Source organism: Mercenaria mercenaria, chromosome 5, assembly GCF_021730395.1.
Source record: "Mercenaria mercenaria strain notata chromosome 5, MADL_Memer_1, whole genome shotgun sequence".
In the NCBI taxonomy this organism is placed as follows: Eukaryota; Metazoa; Mollusca; class Bivalvia; order Venerida; family Veneridae; genus Mercenaria; species Mercenaria mercenaria.
Window position 1 is genome coordinate 97,326,678 of NC_069365.1, and position 12,851 is coordinate 97,339,528.

General features: G+C 36.4%; 1 protein-coding gene across 1 annotated transcript in view; it reads left to right on the plus strand.

The window, feature by feature from the left end:
* Positions 1-12,346, plus strand: part of LOC123558014 (glutamate receptor-like) — a 55,818-nt gene extending 43,472 nt beyond the window's left edge. Inside the window, exons 16-20 of the mRNA XM_053544798.1 lie at positions 2,749-2,990; positions 3,289-3,400; positions 4,966-5,103; positions 8,713-8,820; positions 9,361-12,346. Of these exons, the coding sequence (XP_053400773.1) occupies positions 2,749-2,990; positions 3,289-3,400; positions 4,966-5,103; positions 8,713-8,820; positions 9,361-9,432 (672 nt within the window). The 3' untranslated portion in view covers positions 9,433-12,346. The remainder of the gene's footprint in view (positions 1-2,748; positions 2,991-3,288; positions 3,401-4,965; positions 5,104-8,712; positions 8,821-9,360) is intronic.
* Positions 12,347-12,851: the final 505 nt, after the last annotated feature.

Sequence of the window (12,851 nt, forward strand, 5' to 3'; positions counted from 1 at the left end):
TGTTAATCACCCACGGTTCGCTTTTATATTCTGCTTGCTCAAATCAAATATCTGGGACAGAAATAACTAACATTTTAACCCTTATCATACTGGATACGATTGGTTCTGCCTTTGTGACCAGAGTAGATCATAATCAGCCTGCACATCCATGCAGTCTGATCATGATCTGCATTGTTTGCCATTCAGTCAGTATCTTTTTTGGTAAGCACCCCTTTTAACATTTAATGCTACTGCCCAAATTGAAAGATGGACAAGTTCATTATAGACATTTAGCAGTGTAAGGTTAAGATAGAAGACCAGCAATGATAATCAGGAATTTCCGTTCGATTATGTATTCTCCCAATTTCGGCATTCCGCGGATGTTTCCGCATGTGCTACATTTACAGTCAAAGAATGCCGGAATTATAGATGTGAGTACGGAATCTCACGGATACTGCCGATTGACATTACTGGTACACTTGCTTAATTGTTCATATTGAGCTTTAAGGAAGTTATTTAATTATTGTTTGTTTCTGGAAACAGTCTTCAATATTGTGTTGTTCAGATTTGAGAGCTGTGGCAGTTCTAATGTCGTATATTGTCAGGAGGTTTCAGAATTGATTAATTACTTTTAACAATGTTGAATGACTTAGAACATTACACAACGTCAGTTCTACGTTTGTTTTATGTTTCTTTACTGACTATAGCAGACTATTACCCTAAAAGGATTTTTTTTCTGCAACATATAAGCATTTTCGAATTGTTGTAATGTTCAGTTTTCTTAAACAAAGTCTCGGACAGGTACGTGATACGAAGATGAAGCTTATTTTTTTCACTTATTTTACAAATCTTATATACAGATACCCTTCCCAAATAGTCATCAATAATAATCTTGATCGTACTGACTTCACTAGATCTAGTTGATGCTGAATATTTTAGACATCTGAGAGTTGAGGTGGACTCATAGAACGGCTTTAAAGGCTCTTAACAACTTTGTTTATTTAACGTTGCTGCCAGTGAAGAACATGTGAAGAGACGTGAGGGGTATTGCTCTAGGAGACATGAGCGGTGTTGCACTAGGAGACGTGATCGGTGTTGCACTAGGAGACGTGAGCGGTGTTGCACTAGGAGACGTGTGGGGTGTTGCACTAGGAGACGTGAGGGGTGTTGCACTAGGAGACATGAGCGGTGTTGCTCTAGGAGACTGAGCGGGTGTTGCACTAGGAGACGTGATCGGTGTTGCACTAGGAGACGTGAGCAGTGTTGCACTAGGAGACGTGTGGTGTTGCACAGGAGACGTGAGGGGTGTGCATGGGAACTGAGCGGTGTGCTCTGGGAGACTGAGCGTGTTGCATAGGAACGTGAGCAGTGTTGCACTAGGAGACGTGTGGGGTTGCACTAGGAGACGTGAGGGGTGTTGCACTAGGAGACATGAGCGGTGTTGCTCTAGGAGACGTGAGCGGTGTTGCACTAGGAGACGTGAGCGGTGTTGCACTAGGAGACGTGTGGGGTTGCACTAGGAGACGTGAGGGGTGTTGCCTAGGAGACATGAGCGGTGCTTGTAGACGACGGTTGCTAGGAGACGTGAGCGGGTTGCACTAGGAGACGTGTGGGTGTTGCACTAGGAGACGTGTGGGGTTGCACTAGGAGACTGAGGGGTGTTGCTCTAGGAGACTGAGCGGTGTTGCACTAGAGACGTGAGCGGTGTTGCACTAGGAGACGTGAGGGTTTGCACTAGGAGACGTGTGGGGTGTTGCACTAGGAGACGTGAGGGGTGTTGCACTAGGAGACATGAGCGGTGTTGCTCTAGGAGACGTGAGCGGTGTTGCACTAGGAGACGTGAGCGGTGTTGCACTAGGAGACGTGTGGGGTTGCACTAGGAGACGTGAGGGGTGTTGCACTAGGAGACGTGAGGGATGTTGCACTAGGAGACATGAGCGGTGTTGCTCTAGGAGACGTGAGCGGTGTTGCACTAGGAGACGTGAGCGGTGTTGCACTAGGAGACGTGTGGGGTTGCACTAGGAGACGTGTGGGGGGTTGCACTAGGAGACGTGAGGGGTGTTGCACTAGGAGACGTGAGCGGTGTTGCACTAGGAGACGTGAGCGGTGTTGCACTAGGAGACGTGTGGGGTGTTGCACTAGGAGACGTGAGGGGTGTTGCACTAGGAGACGTGAGGGGTGTTGCACTAGGAGACGTGAGCGGTGTTGCACTAGGAGACGTGTGGGGTTGCACTAGGAGACGTGAGGGGTGTTGCTCTAGGAGACGTGAGCGGTGTTGCACTAGGAGACATGAGCGGTGTTGCTCTAGGAGACGTGAGCGGTGTTGCACTAGGAGACGTGTGGGGTTGCACTAGGAGACGTGAGGGGTGTTGCACTAGGAGACATGAGCGGAGTTGCTCTAGGAGACGTGAGGGGTGTTGCACTAGGAGACGTGTGGTGTTGCACTAGGAGACGTGAGGGGTGTTGCACTAGGAGACGTGAGGGGTGTTGCACTAGGAGACGTGTGGTGTTGCTCTAGGAGACGTGAGGGGTGTTGCACTAGGAGACGTGTGGTGTTGCACTAGGAGACGTGAGGGGTGTTGCACTAGGAGACGTGAGGGGTGTTGCACTAGGAGACGTGTGGGGTTGCACTAAGAGACGTGTGGGGTGTTGCACATTTTATTACCTCTCATATCAGACTAAATCAAACGAAATGTCTTATTATTTTATTTGGTTGTGTCATATGCTTTCATATCTAATTATATTTCAAACATTAATATCCTTTTTTAGCAATCCAAATTTCCTGTACATGAACGAATGTGGGCGTACATGCAGTCTGCAAGTCCGAGCGTGTTTGTCAAAAACAACAATGAAGGTATCAGTAGAGTAAGAAAAGGAAACTACGCCTTTCTGATTGAGTCCACTACAAACAAGTATAATAACATGAGAAGTCCATGCGACACGATGCAAGTCGGACCCAACTTGGACTCTAAGGGTTACGGCATCGCTACGCCAATTGGATCTGACCTCAGGTACCTATTAGCAGCAGAAAATTCTAACAAAGAAAAAGTACCCTAAAGTATGCCTTTTTGGACGCTCAGGCAGAATTTACTGTAATTTATCCCAGTAGTAAATCTTTCCACATGTTCAAGATTTTCGTTGTTGTCAGTACGTTTAAAAACTGATATACAATATTTGTTGTCTTTTACAATCTTTTTAATAAATAGTACATCAGTCAGACGAAATGTCTATGTACGTTTTAACTGGGAATGAAAGAGCTGGATGTCTGATTTATTTTTCTATGTAACTGAGAAATAACTGCTTTTACAGAGATCCGTTGACGCTTGCCGTGTTAAAGTTACGAGAAGCTGGTAAATTAGAAGAGATGCAGAAAGAATGGTGGGATAGAAGATCGGAGTGCCCCAAGACAGAAAATAATCAGGTATAGTGTATTCTATGGTGGGATAGAAGATCCGAGTGCCTCAAGACAGAAAATAATCAGGTATAGTGTATTCTATGGTTGGATAGAAGAACCGTGTGCCCCAAGACAGAAAATAATCAGGTATAGTGTATTCTGGGTTGGATAGAAGAACCGTGTGCCCCAAGACAGAAAATAATCAGGTATAGTGTATTCTATGGTGGGATAGAAGATCCGAGTGCCCCAAGACAGAAAATAATCAGGTATAGTGTATTCTATGGTGGGATAGAAGATCCGAGTGCCTCAAGACAGAAAATAATCAGGTATAGTGTATTCTATGGTGGGATAGAAGATCCGAGTGCCTCAAGACAGAAAATAATCAGGTATAGTGTATTCTATGGTGGGATAGAAGATCCGAGTGCCCCAAGACAGAAAATAATCAGGTATAGTGTATTCTATGGTGGGATAGAAGATCCGAGTGCCCCAAGACAGAAAATAATCAGGTATAGTGTATTCTATGGTGGGATAGAAGATCCGAACGCCCCAAGACAGAAAATAATCAGGTATAGTGTATTCTGGGTACGAACGTTAACATGGATAAAAAAGAGATAATCATTTTTGCCATCATTTGCACTCCAACGCTAGATTGTTTTAGCTGACCCAAGTAGATCAGCTTCAATGCCAGCTGTTGTGATTATCTGTTCTTCCGTCGTCCCTCAGTGGGTGTGAACATTTTATTCAAATGTTCAAAAACCACTAGTTGTCGGTAGTTGTTGGTTTTCCTTCGATGGTCATCTCAGTTTGTTCAAAATCTCCACGGATATCAGGACGGGCGAATTTTTCTTTATATGTATGTGTTTTATAGCAGTTATAGTTGTAAAACTGAGGTGAACGATTTAGGGTCAGCCTCCGTGTCATAGCTTAACTACGTGATAAGTTGTATTGTATTATTTTCATTAGTTGAGGAAAACTTCTTGTTATATGACTCCTTATGTTCATGGTGTGTGCCATAGTTGACTGGTCAATATTCAACTGCGAAAAATTAATTTCTGATGTTGTTATAATAAAACACTGAATAGCTTGCCGGTCAGTAGTCAAAACTATTTGCCTTCGGTCCATCGGATTTCGGTCAATAATCTTGACTATTGACAGACTATTGACAGGCAGGCAGTCAATAAGCGTATTATATTAGAGGTATAGCAAAACCAGCTTTTCAAGAACTTTTCAGATCGTTGAATCGTTAGTTCGATCCCCGGGCTAGACGTTTGTTTATTGATGCCTATGGAATCTCGTGGCGAACAGTTTATTAATGGTATAGAGTACAGTAGCACTGGTGAGGTAAAATGTCTGCCCTTGCATAACTGAAATACGTTATTCATTTTTTCAGGATGGTGGACAGGCAGACCTTACGTTAAAAAACGGTGTATAACTGAGATACATTGTTTCTTCTTCAGGATGGTGGCCGGGCAGAGCTTACGTTAGAAAACGTTGTATAACTGAGATAGTTGTTTATTCTTCAGGATGGTGGCCGGGCAGAGCTTACGTTAGAAAACGTTGTATAATTGAAATACGTTATTTATTGTCTTCAGGATGGTGGCCAGGCAGAGCTTACGTTAGAAAACGTTGCTGGTATATTCTACATTCTTGCAGCTGGTCTGAGTCTGTCAGTTATCATAGCATTTTTTGAATTCATTTATAAGTCAAAAATAGACTCCAACCGTTCCAAGGTAAGTTTTCACTTTACAGTTGTATTTTGTTCTTTCCAAATATCAATTTATGCAAAACTAAACAAATGTTCAAAGGAATTTTAAAGCATTGTTAAAACAATCAGTTGTATGGAACAGTATTGAGGCAAAAATTGCATGTTGCTTTCGTTCTCATGTAAGCCACTATTTGACAAAGTGGCATCAACATTTTGACAACTGAAAACACATCAGCTGTACAAATAAATAACACGTGATTACTCGTACCTGCAGAGACAGCATGCTGTAGACAGATATCATACATTTCAGCTGACTAATTGCCAGAAAAAAAACTGCATATATTTCTTCTGAGCCGATTTCCTGTGATAAAAAAGATATAATGTTTAAACAATATACCAGTTATAATATATAGCTGTAGTACAAATACATATTATTGATTAAGTGGGTGTACCATTTCTGACATAATACACAAAACTGTTTATACATACAACTATGTGTAGGCTATTGGGTAAATACATATTATTGATTAAGTGGGTACCATTTCTGACATAATACACAAAACTGTTTATACATACAACTATGTGTAGGCTATTGGGTAAATACATATTATTGATTAAGTGGGTACCATTTCTGACATAATACACAAAACTGTTTATACATACAACTATGTGTAGGCTATTGGGTAAATACATATTATTGATTAAGTGGGTACCATTTCTGACATAATACACAAAACTGTTTATACATACAGCTATGTGTAGGCTATTGGGTAAATACATATTATTGATTAAGTGGGTACCATTCTGACATAATACACAAAACTGTTTATACATACAACTATGTGTAGGCTATTGGGTAAATACATATTATTGATTAAGTGGGTACCATTTCTGACATAATACACAAATGTTTATACATACAACTATTGTAGGCAGGGTCAATAATTATTGATTAAGTGGTACAAAACATTACCAAAACTGTTTAGATAACTGTGATGCTTATTGAAATCTTATGATTAGTGGGTACCATTTTGACATAATACACAAACTGTTTATACATACAACTAAGTTAGCTATTGGGTAAATACATACTTGATATAAATGCGTATCCATTTTCTGACATCAATACACAAAACGTGTATATAATACATTTCTCTAGTGTGAGGCTTATTGGGTAAATACATATTTTATTTTAAGTGCGGTGCAATACACCTTTATCATACAAACTTGTAGTATTGAAATCATTTTATTGATTAAGGGGTACCATTCGAACTTAATTACACAAACTGTTTATACATACAACTATTTGTAGGCTATTGGTATGTCATATTATTGATTTAAGTGGATACCATTTCTGAACATAATACACTAAAAACGTTATCCATAAATTTTAGCATTGAGTTAAAAAATTTTGATTGATTAATGGTATCCATTTTGACATAATACACAAAACTGTTTAAACATTAAAACATGTGTAGGCTATTGGGAAATTGCATTTTTGTTCATGGGTACATTCTGACTAATAGCACAAACGTTTTACATACAACTAATGTGTAGGCTTGGTAAATAATTTATTGATAAGTGGGTTACCATTTCTGCACAATACACAACTGTTTATACATACAACATTGTAGGACTATTGGTAAATAATATTATTGTTTAATGGGTACATTTCTGACATAAACAAATAACTGTTTATACATACAACTATGTTTAGGCTTTTGGTAAATACATATTATTGATTAAGTGGGGTACCATTTCTGACATAATACACAAAACTGTTTATACATACAACTATGTGTAGGCTATTGGGTAAATACATATTATTGATTAAGTGGGTACCATTTCTGACATAATAAACAAAACTGTTTATACATACAACTATGTGTAGGCTATTGGGTAAATTACATATTATTGATTAAGTGGGGTACCATTTCTGACATAATACACAAAACTGTTTATACATACAACTATGTGTAGGCTATTGGGTAAATACATATTATTGATTAAGTGGGTACCATTTCTGACATAATAACAAAACTGTTTATACATACAACTATGTGTAGGCTATTGGGTAAATACATATTATTGATTAAGTGGGTTACCATTTCTGACATAATACACAAAACTGTTTATACATACAACTATGTGTAGGCTATTGGGTAAATACATATTATTGATTAAGTGGGTACCATTTCTGACATAATACACAAAACTGTTTATACATACAACTATGTGTAGGCTATTGGGTAAATACATATTATTGATTAAGTGGGTACCATTTCTGACATAATACACAAAACTGTTTATACATACAACTATGTGTAGGCTTTGGGTAAATACATATTATTGATTAAGTGGGTACCATTTCTGACATAATACACAAAACTGTTTATACATACAACTATGTGTAGGCTGTTGGGTAAATACATATTATTGATTAAGTGGGTACCATTTCTGACATAATACACAAAACTGTTTATACATACAACTATGTGTAGGCTGTTGGGTAAATACATATTATTGATTAAGTGGGTACCATTTCTGACATAATACACAAAACTGTTTATACATACAACTATGTGTAGGCTATTGGGTAAATACATATTATTGATTAAGTGGGTACCATTTCTGACATAATACACAAAACTGTTTATACATACAACTATGTGTAGGCTATTGGGTAAATACATATTATTGATTAAGTGGGTACCATTTCTGACATAATACACAAAACTGTTTATACATACAACTATGTGTAGGCTATTGGGTAAATACATATTATTGATTAAGTGGGTACCATTTCTGACATAATACACAAAACTGTTTATACATACAACTATGTGTAGGCTATTGGGTAAATACATATTATTGATTAAGTGGGTACCATTTCTGACATAATACACAAAACTGTTTATACATACAACTATGTGTAGGCTATTGGGTAAATACATATTATTGATTAAGTGGGTACCATTTCTGACATAATACACAAAACTGTTTATACATACAACTATGTGTAGGCTATTGGGTAAATACATATTATTGATTAAGTGGGTACCATTTCTGACATAATACACAAAACTGTTTATACATACAACTATGTGTAGGCTATTGGGTAAATTCATATTATTGATTAAGTGGGTACCATTTCTGACATAATACACAAAACTGTTTATACATACAACTATGTGTAGGCTATTGGGTAAATTCATATTATTGATTAAGTGGGTACCATTTCTGACATAATACACAAAACTGTTTATACATACAACTATGTGTAGGCTATTGGGTAAATACATATTATTGATTAAGTGGGTACCATTTCTGACATAATACACAAAACTGTTTATACATACAACTATGTGTAGGCTATTGGGTAAATACATATTATTGATTAAGTGGGTACCATTTCTGACATAATACACAAAACTGTTTATACATACAACTATGTGTAGGCTATTGGGTAAATACATATTATTGATTAAGTGGGTACCATTTCTGACATAATACACAAAACTGTTTATACATACAACTATGTGTAGGCTATTGGGTAAATACAAACTGTTTAGTTAGTATTCATTTCTTTCAGACCTGTAACTTTGACATAATCCAACTTCAACCTATATTTCAGAAATCATTCAGGTCTGTTTTACGATGTAAGGCGCGACTGTCTTTCCGTGGGTCTCTGGACAGGGACACTCCTGCACCGAGTACACCGCTCAGAAAATCCATGTCAACGGTATGTACAGTTGGTACATACTTCAGTATTTCTGTTTGAAGCGTTTCTTTCAATTGCTACATTATTGTTGTTGTTGTTATCAAACGTTGTCTACTGAAATACCACTTATAGATGAATAACAAAAGCTTTTTTTTCCTCTTCTAACCGAAATTCGTTATCACAAAATGCTTACAGATCAACTTGGTTCTATAAAACGTTTAAGAATATCATTTATCTTCAAAAAGTGTTACAAGAAACTCTTCAAAAATCTCGATTAGTTTTAAAATATTCCAACACGATACGTTCCATTGTACTTGTCAAGTATTGCGAACCATAGAATTAAAATAATGCATTTTTACTCGATCAATGGATCATTATGAAACTCGCAGAACATCGCGAATAAAACTGCTAATGTTTTCATAAAGTTTATGGACCACAACTTTTATTTAATAATTGTCCAGATGTCCTTCCGTTATAAAAGATCAATACATTTAAAACAAAGTTTCTTCTGTCACTACCAGATATCTTCGAACAAAATAAAACTTACATTTTTTGTTTCAGTATACATACACCGGGCCTTCCCATGTTGCTGGCGCCGACGGCTTTCCAGATAATCTTCATACCCAAGTATGACCAAAATAATACAAGTATGACCCTAGTAAACCAATACGATCTATAGAACACAAATAGGAACAAAATAACACAACAACGATACAAGAATATTGTGGCTATGAGCTGATATGTTTCAGTATGACAATAGGCATCAGTTCTGTGAAGTTTATACATTAACTAACTCTTTGACTAGTGGTTCTTTTGAACATGCTTGGGACAGAGAAAGTAATTTGTCAGAACGCTGGCAAAACATATATCATACATATTTCCAACAATATAAAGGTACTGTAAAACTGGAAATCAGTAACCTGAAGAAATGTTGATGTCATATCAATCATTAATTTTGTACTAAAAGCATTATTCAAGTCAAATATTTATTGAATAATTAATTTCAGAAAATGGTTCCGGCTACTTTAGTAATTATGACGTCATTTACACACTTACAAAATACCTTTTTGAAACGATTTATTTCAAAAGTTTCTTCAGTTTGATATTAGCAGCATTACAATGCATTTAATTGTAGTTGGAAAGAATAGGAGAAAAGATATATTTCAGATCTAAGAATATACAGTTTAAGTATACTCTAAATCTAAGCATATGTTGAACCCGCCATTTTGGTTTTCATTGCCACGGAAACGAAATGGCTTCCATGTCGATGAAAGTTTGAAATATTCATAACTTTCTCTAACATTAAACCGATTTTGAAGATTCATTCATTGCAATTGGATTGGAAGAAGACCTAGAAGGCATTGGAACATAGTTGCTTTTCTTTTTAAATATTTGAGGGGACTCTAACAGAACCGCTGAATACGGAGATAGTGCACAATGTAAACAATAACTTTCTCTTTAGTGAACAAACATTATTCAGTTCATTTTGGTTGTAAGCACGTTTTAAAATTCTGTTGTTACCGTCATTGATATATTTTATTTTAATTTGGATATTTTCGTAAGTGTGTCTCTATTAGTCTAATACTAATGAATATATATTACTTTCATGATACATGTAAATAATACATATCTTAATATACGAACGTCCCGTTTTAAAGGGACATGCATCCAGATGAACATAAGCAATAATATTAACTAAATATCGAAAATGAAACATCGTTCATGTATATTTTAATGTGTATCATATAAAATACAGCTAAATTCCCTCTGTTTTGCATCAAATTTCAGTAGCGTGAATAATGCGTTGAAAGTTTTCAACATTATCTCTTGATTAAAAGAGCGTGTTCCTAAATACACAGAGTGACTTTACATTTTCTTTCTATTGCAATTACTAATGAAAGAATTTTAGAAATAAAATATTAATGTGGAGTAGTACAGCTTTAAGCAATATTTCATTATAAAGGCTGAAAATTTTATCAAAAAAATAATCTAGATCTAGCTAGTATACTAGTAGTACAGAAAAGTTGTGGAATAATGATATACGGCAGATTTCCTTATGTCTTCCATGCAGGTCACAGTCTTTCCTTCAGTTGTAAAGCCTACATATTATTACATGTATAGACAGGTTTATCAGATTAGTTGTTTGTATGTTGTAGATGCAAAATCAACCTGTTAAAATTGTAATTTGTATAAAGGTTAGATCACGTGTATTTTTATATGGGATCAAGGCATACAGAGAGAAGTTTTATATGAGCAAGGCATAGAGTGAGATGTCCTATGTTGGTCAAAAAGAGCAGTGCATAAGGAGGAACACATACACGTGTCTGTTAGAAATATGTAATTATGTTGATAAAAGAGCAGGCCAAAGGGGCAGTCAGCCTTCTAGTCTCTGCTGGAAATTATAATAATGTCGATAAAAGAGCAGGCCAAAGGGGGAGTCAGCCTTCTCGCCTCTGCTGGAAATTATAATAATGTCGATAAAAAGCAAGACAAAAGTAGGGACATTTCTCAGTTTTGTTGATATATGAGCAAAGCATTTAAAGGGTCTACACAAATATAAATAGTGCTGATATGTGAGTTAGGCATTTAAAGGGTCTACACAAATATAAATAGTGCTGATATGTGAGTTAGGCATTTAAAGGGTCTACACAAATATAAATAGTGCTGATATGTGAGTTAGGCATAAGGAGGCACAGGACTATGTTGTATATTTCTGAGCAAGGCACAAAGAGGACCTATTCTTAATTTCTGCTCAAATGTGTAGTAGTGTTTATATGTAAGAAAGGCATAAGGATGGACACTTCTCATCAGCTCTTCTGCATAGTCAATGTTTATATGTGAATACATGTTGAATCTGTTTTGTAAAAAAAACTATTTATTAAAGAGAACATTATGGTTGTGACTACACTATCGTGACTTTTATCTTGCTAACTATGTGAGTCGCTATGTGCTGCGCTTTCCTTCGTTCTGAGCATCATCTAAGTTTGAATCTCCAGCGAGACAGAACAAGACACAAGTCTGTAGTAAATACATCTTGGTTGTTCTTAGTTTTACCACGTAATATGCTGTACCATAGATTTTGACGGCGACAGCACGACGCAAATCAAACTGCGCAACACTTCTATTCATAATGATACTAGTATTTAAGATAATTTGTTCACACCATGCATTGTACTTTTAAGATTATTCATTTTAATGTTATTTGAAAGGGATCTGGTTGAAAAGTCTTATTTTTTTCCGATACATATTCGTAGTTTTTGTCGCAATGTTTTTTTTTGTTTGTTTCATCTTGCGGTAGATTGAAACATTGAACATGGTCATGTTATTGTGTGTCTATGCGTGACTATGGTGTGTCTTGATTTGTGTGTTTTTGTACCTTAAATGATACTATCAATTAATTGCCATTTCTGTTATTGCCAATACTAATTAATTAATTACTCAATTAATACAGCGCACGTATTGCTTCAGTGTTTTATATATCTAATGTGTATATAATGTTTTAGTGTAATATGATCACTTCGGTTTAATAAACTTTGTTGAAATACAACGTGTCATTTTTTTTTTCTGCAGTATGTAGGAAAATTATGTAAATTAACAGAAAAAACTACAGGGATATAGATCTATAAAGATTTGGGAGAAAGCATTTTCCACAGAGTGGGTAATAACATGTATTATATGTACAACCTTATAATCATTTGTGTTATATCTGCGTTCTCCTACCGCCTGTCCAGTACGTGCACGTGAGTTTTAAAAAGTATCACGAACCGTCTTCGGACTCGGGCGAATTCTTTAAATTCAACGTTTTCTCTGTTTACATAATAATTAGATTAGCTCGATTGTGAAATACTTGGAATCAGTGTTGTTATATTTGAGGTCATTTGGGGTCATGGAGTCCTTTCAAATTGACTATAAAAGCATTCTACTAAAGCCGGTGCCAGGGGCTTGAAGGATGTTAAACATTTCATTACCTCTCGCGAACAGACATACAAATGAAGCCTCCTACTATTTTGCTTGATAATGTTCAATACTTCAAAAAGGGATCATCTTATAAG